We start from the raw sequence: 11,186 nt of genomic DNA, 5'->3' as shown, positions 1-11,186 counted from the left end.
TTTGAAATGGAGAGGTTTGGGAAGACTTCATGAGAAGGTGGCCTGGAGCTAAGATTTGTGGAAGATGAGGGAGCTGGCCATGGAGCTGTCTAAGGCAGAGGACCAGCACGTGCAAAGGCCCTGTGGCAGGACTCTAGGGCAAGATTTTGGGGTGACCTCGTGGGTTGGGGGAACATTGAGGAGGCCCTGTTTGACTGGAATAGAGCAAATGAAGGAGAGAGTGGAAGAGATAAGGAAAGAGCCTTGTGGTATACAAGCAGGACTTTTACTCCTAACAAGGGGGGCTGTGGGACACAGTGGCTTGACTGGGGTGTTCATAGGCGCCCTCTGATGGGGGCGGGGTACAGACTGCGGTGGGTGAGATCGGGAGCCTGGGGATGATGTGGAGGAGACTGGTCCAGGTCAGCAAGGAGCAGGGCTGGCCACGCAAGGAGGTGAAGGAGGGAGGGGTGAGAAGAGGGTGGATTTTGAGTATGTTCCTGAGGTGGTACCGCTCCTGGGTTGCCTGCAGAGCAAGGCAGCGGGCCTCCGCCTAATGACCCTGTCCCCACGCCCAGATGCCCTGGAGTTAGCTGGTGGGCGAAAGAGAGGCCAGGTCCTGCTTGAAAGGGGGCTGGGCTGGGTCTGGCCGGCAGGTGCTCCCCCCGCCCCCACCCCACGGCTCCTCCCCCTCCACCCCCTCTCAGGGCGACAGTTACAGGCAAAAAAGAGGAAGTGGTAGCTAGCTAGCAGAGGCAGGCAGGCGGGCGGGCGGGCGGAGGAGGCCGCGAGGGTGCGCGGACCGGCCTGGGGAGGCGGCGGCCATGGAGCTGTGGCGCCAGTGCACCCACTGGCTCATCCAGTGCCGGGTGCTGCCGCCCAGCCACCGTGTGACCTGGGACGGGGCCCAGGTGTGCGAGCTGGCGCAGGCCCTCCGGGATGGCGTCCTTCTGTGCCAGCTGCTCAACAACCTGCTGCCCCACGCTATCAACCTGCGGGAAGTCAACCTGCGTCCCCAGATGTCCCAGGTGAGACGGGCCACAGGCGGGTCTGCCGGAGGGTGGGTGGCGGGAGGCACCCCAGGCTGGTACCCAGGAGGGTGATGCCCTGCCCCTCTGGGCCAGCAGTGAAGAGAGGAGGCTGGCCCCCACTCTGGGCCTGGCACGGGGGATATGTGGGGGTCCTAACACTGAAGATTCAGGGGTGGGCCCCCCCGCAAGGTTAACAGGAATGGGTTCCCACGTCTAGGCTGAAAACTGGCAAACTTGGGGTTAACCCAAGTCCAAAACCTCAGGCTGACTCCGCTGGAGATCTAGACCCCAAAAGGGACTTGTAGGGGTCCACAGGGGGTCCTAGGAATCTCCTGGGTGGCTGATAGGGCACCTGAGGTTTTGGACTCCCTTGACCCCGCCACCCCCTGAGATTCTGGCTATGGGGGAAGGGCCTCCTCCTATTCCTTCCCCCACATGCGTCGCCTCCTCCTGGGCCCTGGGCCCCTTCCTTCCCCTCACATCTTCCCCTCGGCTTCCTGCCGGGGCCTGGGGCAGCATGGGAGGGTGGGGGGACTGTGCGTCTAGGACTCTGGTCTTCCTAGCCCTGCCCATTCCAAGAGGTACATTGAGGCAGGATCCAGTCCCAAAGAGCCCTGAGACTGGGTTCCTGGGGTTTGGGGGAACCTAGAAATAGCTGCTTTTTCTCTGTAGGGATTTCTGCAAGGGCCCTGGGGTTCAGGGGGTGGTGGATTTGACTTCAACTTCTCTGGTTCAGGAAATATATTCAAATCCCTATTTGAATGCGGTTGGGTGGGGGAGGTCACTGGACTGGATTCTCTCTCTGTTGTACCTTCTCTGGTTCCCTCTGGCCTCTTGAGTGCTGGATGAAAAGTAATATCTGCTGATGGCTGGTGGTTGGGGGTGCCCTGCCTGCCCTGGGGGTCTGAGGCAACACTAGCCATCCAGCCCTCAGGTCCCACCCCAGGATGAAAGCCTTGTCTGGAGGTGCAGTGGGCTGGTGGTGGGGGGCCCTTTCTGGGGATAGATGGGGGGGCAGCCTGGGGCACTGCCTCTGTTCTGGGTTGAGATGCCACGTGCAGATGGGGGGAAGGGCAGTAAGTGATCAGGGAGGGGTCCCTGGGGGTGTTTCCTGGGTGACAGGCCCACGCGTGGGAGAGGTGGGTGGTCACCCTCCCTGAGCGGAGGCAGGCTTCCTGAAAGAATGAGGGAACCCCAGAGACCCCCCCCCACCCCGGCCAGCTGTTGTGGCCACAGGACATCCCAATTATGCCTACATGTGTTTGCACACAGAAGGAAGTAGCCCTCGGATCAGTCAGGCCTCTGACCTATGGGCAGTCGAGACCCAGTGTGGCTTCAATAGCCGCTAATGGGAAAGTGGTTAGACCTAAGGATGAACTTCCATCCTTGCCTCCATCTTCCCTATAGCTGATTTCTGATAAAGGGCAGCGAGGTGTGGTATTAACCTCTAGGAGGGCAGCTGCAGGGACTAATGAATCCTGATTTTCTGTGCTGGTCAATGCTGAGGACCCAGGTCTCAGTCTGGCCCTCCAGGAGTTCCCAGGCTGGGGGAGACAGATATTCCCTAGCCCTGTGTTGTCAGGAAAAAAATTCTGGGCTGCGGGCGCTGGAGCAAAGGCAAAACACTGCCTGGGGGAGTTTGGCTTAATGCAAGAGGGGACATTTGTGCTGGGTTTTGAAGAGTGAGTAGGAGTTTTCTTATTGCTCTGACTCTGGTGCCTAGCTATGTCAGACCCTGCACTGGGCAAGAGTGTTCCATGGTCCTCTCTATCTGGGAGCTCTGGGCCTTCCTGCCCTGTGCGTTTTATCTCCTTTCGAAGAGCAGTCCTCTGCCTTGTTCACAGTGGGGCCATGCGCGGGAAGCGAAAAGGTAGTCATTTTAAACAAAAGGGAGGTGCCCCAAGAACAGCCTCTTTAAGTTTGCAAGTTCCTGTCCGTCAACAGATTTAAGCGAGGGCTATGAACTGCCAGTGAAATATGGAAGGGCAGAGAGAGAAAAGGGAGTGCTCCTGATGGGGGTGGGATGGGCTGGGGGACACACAATACCATAAATAAAGGTGTGGAGCCTGGAATTAGAATGCTTCTCAGTTTCTCTCATTTCCTCTTGAGAGTTCCTCTGCTTTTGTGCCACTCTTTCCTGGGTAGAGTGGGAAGAGCATATTCGTTCATTCATTCATCCATGGTGCTGAGATATTAGGACAAAGACACACACAAACCCCTGTTGTCAGGACTTCCCTGGTGGTCCACTGGTTAAAACTCCACATTTCTACTGCAGGGGACATGAGTTCGATCCCTGATCTAGGAATTAAGATCCCACATGCCGTGCAGCACCATCAAAAATAAATAACTAAAGTACTCCCCGCCCCTCCAAAAAAAACACCCTGTTGTCAGAGAGCTGGCGTTCTAATGGGAGACACTGACAGTGGGCAAATAAGGCAACATATACATTGTCAGGAGCGGTAGGTGGTCTGGAAAAAGCGGGGCTTGGGAGTGTGGGGCTGCACTTTCACATATGAGGTCTGGGAGGCTTCCCTGACGAGGTGACGTTTGAGCAGAGACCTGGGCAAAGTGAGGGAAGAGCATAGTCGTGCAGTAAATGGGCTGACTGTGTGGGCATAGTTCATGGGTGAGTTCAGATTGAAGTGGCTCTCCATGCTGGATGGTCCCTCTGAGATCTGAGACCCAGAGAGAGGATGATGTCATCACAGATGGCCACAGAGGTGACCAGACACTCTTTGCTGTCTCTGGGAGCCCAAATTCTGGGTGGCAGACATGAAACTTTAAAGCTGAGGAAGCAGAGAGGAAGAGATGAATGTGACCGTCATTGTGGGAAAGATCCTACCAGGACGGGGAAGCTGATTATACTGGGAATGGGAGTGGTCACTGGAGCCAAGATGATGAATCTTTTTTTCAGTTCCTCCGCTGTGTGACCTTAGGCATGTTACTTAACCTCTCTGTGTTTCTGTCCCCAGCCAATAAATCCTGGCACCATCAGTAGAGGCAGGGAAGGGATAGGGCGGGAGGGTTAGAACAGGAGGCTGATGCTGGAGGTGGTGGTGGTGGCTTGGAGGCGCCAGATCTGGGTTCAGATCCCGGCTGCACCACTTCCTGGTTTCACCTCTCAGAACCTCAGTTTCCCCATCTGTGAACTGTGGCTAAAAACGGCACCTTTGAGGGGAGGACTGTTGTAACATTTCAATACCGCTCAGCATAGTGTCAACACCTGATGTGCTGTGCTGGGTCACTTCAGTTGGGTCCGACTCTGTGTGACCCCATGGACTGTAACCCACCAGGTTTCTCTGTCCATGAGATTCTCCAGGAAAGAATACTGGGGTGGGTTGCCCTGCCCTCCTCCAGGGGATCTTCCCGACCCAGGGATCAAATCCACGATAAACTCTCGCTAAACATCTTCTTAGGAAAGATGAGGGAAAATGGGAGGGTTGGTAACATAGCGTAGCTTGTAGGAGTTTGGGTTAGGGCGGTGGTTCTCGAGTGGGATGGTTTTGCCTCCCCAGCAGGGGACCTTCGGCAGGGTCAGTCTGGGTTGTCACTTCTGGGAGCTGCTACTGTTATCCCGTGGATGGAGACTAGGGATGCTGTGCAACATCTGACAATTTCAGATACAACAGAGAATTATCCAGCCCCGGTGTCAACAGTGGGATTCCTAGGTGGGGCAGTGGTGAAGAATCCGCCTGCCAGTACAGGAGATGTGGGTTCCATCCCTGGGTTGGGAAGATCCCCTGGAGGAGGAAATGGCAACCTACTCCAGAATTCTTGTCTGGTAAACTCCATGGACATAGTAGCCTTGTGGGCTACAGCCCATGGGGTCTCAAAGAGTTGGACAAGCCTGAACATGGATGCACCCAATGTCAACAGGGCTGACTTTGAGAAACCCTGTGCTGGGGGACAGACAGCCTGGTAGAATCTTTAAAATATTTGATTCTTTAGTTAAATAATATGTGTGTATTGTTCAAAGTTCAAAACACGTAAAAACTGTGCAGAGAAAAATATAACCTCTGGCCATCTTCCTCCGATACCCAAGTAAGTGACTACTTTTTTTAAGCTGACTGTATGTCTTTACAGAATTTTCTTATGCACATAGAAATTTAGGTTCTTATTAACTACACTCCTCTCTTTCTGTGAAAGACAGAACATAGTATCTGTATACCCTGCTTTCATCACTTTAATCATCACCTTGGTTGTCTTTCTAAATCAATTCATACAGTGTTCCCATTCTTTAAAAAAATGACTACAGCATCACTTCTTGGCCTTTTGGCTAAGATCATGTGTGAAAAATTGACTGCAGGATATTCTAGATTGCCCATTTACTAAACAAACTACTTGTATTGGGCTAACCATGTGCCAGGCATTCTTCTGAACTAGGGGCTGGCAAACTGCAACAAGAGGGCTGAATCTGGACCACAGCACGTTTTATAAATAAAGTTTTATTGGCACACACCCATGCCCATTTGTTTATGTATTATCTTTGGCCAATTTCCAGCTACAATTCTACATTTGAGTAACTGACAAAGAGCGTATCTGGCCTACGGTGCTGAAGACATTTATTATCTAGATGTTTGTAGAAAAAGCGAGCTGATCCTTGGTTTAAAACACGTTTTACACATTGGCTTAATCCGCACACTGCATCTGGGAAAACTGAGAGACAGAAGTTAAGTCCCTTGCCCCAGGGTAACCAGCTTGAAAGCGCCCAAGTCAGAGATTTGAACCCAGGCAGCCTGGCCCCAGGATCCTTACTCTTTTTTTTCTTTCCTTTTTGGCCGCCCTGTGTTGACACGTGGAACTTCCCCAATCAGGGATTGAATCCATGCCCCCTGCATGGACTCTTAACCACCAGACCGCCAGGGAAGCCCCTCAGAATCCCTCCTCTCTCTCTCTTTTTCAGAATCTTTACTGTTAACTTACTCTAAACTCAATTCCATGGCCCAGCTGGGCAATGGTGTATTTTACCATCACGCCTATTGCTGGGCACTTGTATTGAACGAGGCTTTTGTTCCTACACACTTACTATGATCAGTAATCTTGTCCATGAACTGTTTTTCGGCTCCTCTACGGTGTGATCTTGGGCATGTTACTTAACCTCTCTGTGCTTCCGTTTCATCTCTAAAATGGAGATAATAAGTCCTTATGTGAAAGTATTGTTGTGAAGGATAAATGAGTTACTGTCAAGAACATAGAAAAGTATCTAGTTATATATACATGCTGTTATTGCAGCCAGATACATGAGCAAGTATATCCATGGGATGAATTCTCAGAACGGTTTCTTGGCTCAAAGCAGGTGAGTCTATGTTTTTGGTAGATCTTGCCAAATTGTTTTCTGTATGGGGTTGTTCCCATATGCATTGTTCCAATTACGTTACCTCTAACAGTGAGAATGCTGGTTTCTTCATTGCCTTGCCAACAGTTGTTAAGCTTTTGGAGTCTTGCCAACTTGGGTGATAAACAAAGCTCATTGTGACTTAGTTTACATTTCTCTTAGTCTGAGACTGAGCATCCTTTCTTATCAGAGTTATTTTTATTTTCTTTCTGCAAACTAATATTTGTTCATATCATTTGCCCATGTTTTTCCCTTCTAAGACTATTGCCCCCCCCCTTTTAATTGATTTTTAGGAACTCTTTATATATTGAGCTGTTCTGAATTTCAAGTCAGGTACTTAGTAGCCTTGTGATCTTGGAGAAAAAAATGACTTCATCTGAGCCTTATCTACAAAATGGGGGTGTGGGCAGCATTTTTATCTCAGGGTTGTGTGAAGGTTCAGCATGATAATGTAGGCTAAATTCTTATCACGGTGATTGACATATGATTGATATACAGCATGTAAATTAATGGGAGTCATTCTTTTTGCTAATTTGATTTCAGCAGAGAAGGCAATGGCACCCCCCTCCAGTACTCTTGCCTGGAAAATCCCATGGCCAGAGGAGCCTGGTGGGCTGCAGTCCATGGGGTCACTAAGAGTCAGACACAACTGGGCAACATCACTTTCACTTTTCACTTTCACGCATTGGAGAAGGAAATGGCAACCCACTCCAGTGTTCTTGCCTGGAGAATCCCAGGGACCAGGGAGCCTGGTGGGCTGCCATCTACCGGGTCGCACAGAGTCGGACACTACTGAAGTGACTTCACAGCAGCTGAGCAGAGCTTGCCTGTAGGATGTGGTATAGGTCAGGGTGCAAAATGTTAGTTGCTGTAATGAACTGTATTTCTTCAGTGAATTGAAAGAATTTCCTTCTGGCTTATATCACACTCTGGTTTGGGTCAACTGGGGGATTACAAAAATATTCCTTCTTTGTATATATATATTTCTTTTATTTATTTCTTTATTTTTTGGCTGTACTAGGTCTTAGTTTCTGCGCAGGCTTTTTCTCTGGTTTCGGTAAGCAGGGGCTACTCTCTAGTTGTGGTGCGAGGGCTTCTCATTGCTGTGGCCTCTGTTGCTGGAAGCTCAAGCTCTGGGGCTTGCACGCTCCGTAGTTGTGGTCCTCAGGCTCTAGAACACAGGCTCAGTAGTTGTGGCGTACCAGCTTCGTTGCTTCAAGGCATGTGGGATCTTCCCGGACTAGAGATCAAACCCATGTCTTCTGCATTGGCAGGTGGATTCTTTACTACTGAGGTACCAGGGAAGCCCAGTCATTCTTTACAAAGTCCCTACAGGACCTGGGCTCATTCTGCCTCACGGCCCCACCCTCCCTGATGCCCTTGGAGTCAGAAGGCAAGGAGGGAGTGATGGGGAGGGAAACCCTGGGAGGTTTTCATGGACCAGACCCAAAAGTGGCACCATCCCTTCCATCCTTGTTCTGTTGGCCAGAACTTGGTTATGTGGTCCCATCCACCTGCAAGACAGGCTGGGAATGTAGTTTAGCTCTGTGCCAGGAAGGACAAGGAAATGGGTTGGGTGGATATAGAGAAGGCAGTGACAGAGGACCCCTGGGTGATGTCTAGCTGACTTCAGTGATGTAGCTTTGGAGGGGGCTGGCTTTGAGGAAACCTCTGTGAGGTGAGGAAGGAGGAGGACATGGACCAGAGCCATAGGGAAGGATTCAGCTGGGGACAGAGTGGGGCCTGGGTACAAGGAAATCTCAGCCCAGTGGGTTGGCTTGGGTGGAAGACCTCATCTAAACATGCCCATTAGGGCTGGTGGGGATGGACGCCCAAGAGAGTCAGTATTTGGTGCCATGCCTTCTTTCCCATTCCATTCTGTTCTGTTCACTGACTTCCTCTCTGGGCCTAGTACCGGGAAACGTCACCCTTTAGGACTTCATGGAGGATGCTGGGAACCCCTAGCCCTTCCGTTGCTCTCAGCCCTGCCATGCATAGATCCCCTTGGAGCGAAAGGCAAAATCTTCAGCATGATCCGTAAGAGCCTATGCATTTGGTTTCTGCCCGCCTCTCAGCTCTCATCTCCTCCCTCACCCTACAGCCTGCAGCCACATGGGCCCCCTCACTGTTCTTAGAACTCACCAGGTACAATTCAGCCCCAGGGCCTTTGCACTTGCTGTCTTTCTCCACAAATCACTCTTCCCCTCATATATATACCCTGGTTGTTCTCTTATCTCCTGAAGGTTTCTTATCAGAGAGATTTCTGCTGGTTTCTTTATATGAAACTGCATCCCCTGCCGTCTGCCACCCCCCACCCCCACCACAACACCTTTCATTCTCTTCCCTTTTTAAATTTTCCTCTGTAATACTTAGTGGGTCTTCCCAAGTGGCTCAATGGTAAAAGAATCTGCCTGCCAATGCAGGAGATGCAAGCTCGATCCCTAGGTTAGGAAAATCCCCTGGAGGAGGAAGTGGCAACCCACTCCAGTATTCTTGCCTAGAAAATCCTATGGACAGAGGAGCTTGGCAGGCTATAGTCCTTGTGGTTACAAAAGAGTTGGACATGACTTAGTGACTAAAGAACAACAAAGTAGTACTTAGCACTTGCTGACTTACCACTGATTTTTTTTTTAACTTAAAAATATTCTTTACTTATTCGGCTGTGTTGAGTCTTAGTTGTGGCATGCGTTGTGGTGCATGGGCTAACCCAGGGCACCGTGGGCTCAGTAGTTGTGGGGCAGGGGATTAGTTGCCCTGCGGCATGTAGGATCTTCCTGGACGAGGGTTCACACTTGTGACCCCTGTGTTAGAAGGCAGATTCTTAACCATTGGATCACCAGGGAAGCCCCAGACTTATCATAGTTTTTTAGCTTATTTGATTATTATCTGCTTCCCCCATTGTAATATCAGGGGAAAGCTTTTTGTCTGTTTGGTTCACAATTGTGTCCTCAGTTCCTAGGACAGCACTCAAAGCATAGTAGGTGCTTAATAAAATTGTTGTTGGTGTTTAGTTGCTGAGTTGTGTCCGACTGATTTATGACCCCATGGACTATATAACCTGCCAGGCTCCTCTGTCCATGGGATTTCCCAGGCAAAGAATACTGGAGTGGGTTGCCATTTCCTTCTCCAGGGGATCTTCCTGATCCAGGGATAGAATTCTCATCTCCCGCATTGGCAGGCAGATTCTTTACCACTGAGCCACCGGGGAAGCCCCACTCAGTAAAACATTGATCAGATATTCATTCATTCAGTCATTCAGTACAGGGGTCAGCACCCTGTAAACCGTCAGAGATCTGCCTCTTTTTGTAAGCAGAGTTTAACTGATACAAAGTCTTGCCCACTTGTCGTCACATTGTGGCTGCTCTGTCTCTCAGACCTATGACAAAGACTCTATGACCTGCAAAGCCAAAAAACCCCAAATTACTGTCTGCCTCTTTACAGAGTTTGCTGATCCATCTCTGATTTAGTAGGTATTTGTTGAGTGCTTATGACTAGTTAGTGGTATTTGGTAACCGGTGATTGAGAATGAATTACCTGAGATCATCCTGCCTTTACTAGTTGCAGGCTACATGACCTCAAGCAGTTGCCTCGGCTTTCTCATGTTGGGTTTTCTCGTCCGTAAGATGGGGCAAATGAAGCTGATGATAAGAGCAATAATAGCAAAAATAATAATGGTGATGAGACTGCCACCCACCTCAGAGACATTTCTTTGTACTAGTTCTACTCACTGGGTGATGGAGAGTCCCACAATGAATGAGACACAGACCATATTGCAGCTCATGGAAACAGATGAGGAAGTAGGCAGTTATGACAGTAACACACTCAGTGATGGGTGGGTGGCACTCAGGGCATTGTGGGAGCAGAGAGAAGGGAAGTCCCAGAAACAATCAGGGTAGGCTTCCTGGAGGAGGTGACATGCCAACTGACTGTGGGAAGTCAGGGTATATTTTCAGGGGCCGAAAGGAGTTCTGTTTCTCCCTTCCTAAAACTAATGGTGCCAGGAAGTGGGCAGGACCTGAGGGTATGTTGGATGGGCATATTTGGGTTTCTGACAGTCTCACTATATTACGTTCTAACGATCTGACTACCTTGCAGAGATGGACTGTCCTCCTTTGATATCAAGGATGGTGTTCTGAGACCTGGACTTTAAGAGGAACGTGAAAGTCAGGGCCCTTGGGGGAACAGTGTCCTTTAAGAAATAAGGGATGTTCAGTTGGAGAAGTTTAAGGTTTGAGGAAATTCTGAGCTTAATCTGCAGAAGTTTCGAGCAAGAGTCTTAGATCTTGTGACAGAAAACCAACTGAAACTGGCTTAGTCAAAAATAATATTTATTACCTCACATAACTGAAAACCCTGGGAGAGAGGCCTTCAGGTCCAGCTGGATCCAGGTCTCGACAATATCTCAGGGACCCTCCTGTCTCTACCCATTGCCCTCCATCTCTTAACTCTGTTTTCTTTGAAGTGTTTTCCTCCATCTTAGTCATTCTTTGCCCTCATGGAGGTAGATACGAGTGTCCAGATGTTCCAAATTTTTATTCCCACAATTCTGAGTCCAGTGGAAAATAAGAGAGTCTATTTAATGGCCCCTCAACCCCAGATCTCTCTCTCACTGGATGTGATCATTTGGGGGAGGGGGTAACATGTCCAATCCTGAACCCATTGCTGGGAGAATGCATGGTCTGATTGATCAGGCCAGATCACACGCCCATTCCTGGCATTGGCAAGGGAGTCAAGTCTACCCAAAGGAACTAGACTGGGGGACGGGCTGTTTCATCCCGGGGAAATTGAGGGATGGTTACCAGAAAAGCAGGGAGAAGTCAAGAGGCAGTTATTCCATCAAT

At 50.0% G+C, this 11,186-nt stretch overlaps 1 protein-coding gene across 1 annotated transcript in view; it reads left to right on the top strand.

The window, feature by feature from the left end:
• Positions 1 to 725: 725 nt before the first annotated feature.
• Positions 726 to 11,186, top strand: part of VAV1 (vav guanine nucleotide exchange factor 1) — a 62,656-nt gene continuing 52,195 nt past the window's right edge. Inside the window, exon 1 of the mRNA XM_043911767.1 lies at positions 726 to 1,007. Within this exon, the coding sequence (XP_043767702.1) occupies positions 804 to 1,007 (204 nt within the window). The 5' untranslated portion in view covers positions 726 to 803. The remainder of the gene's footprint in view (positions 1,008 to 11,186) is intronic.

Source organism: Cervus elaphus, chromosome 9 (genome assembly GCF_910594005.1).
Source record: "Cervus elaphus chromosome 9, mCerEla1.1, whole genome shotgun sequence".
Taxonomy (NCBI): Eukaryota; Metazoa; Chordata; class Mammalia; order Artiodactyla; family Cervidae; genus Cervus; species Cervus elaphus.
This window is presented reverse-complemented; position numbering and strand designations above follow the sequence as displayed.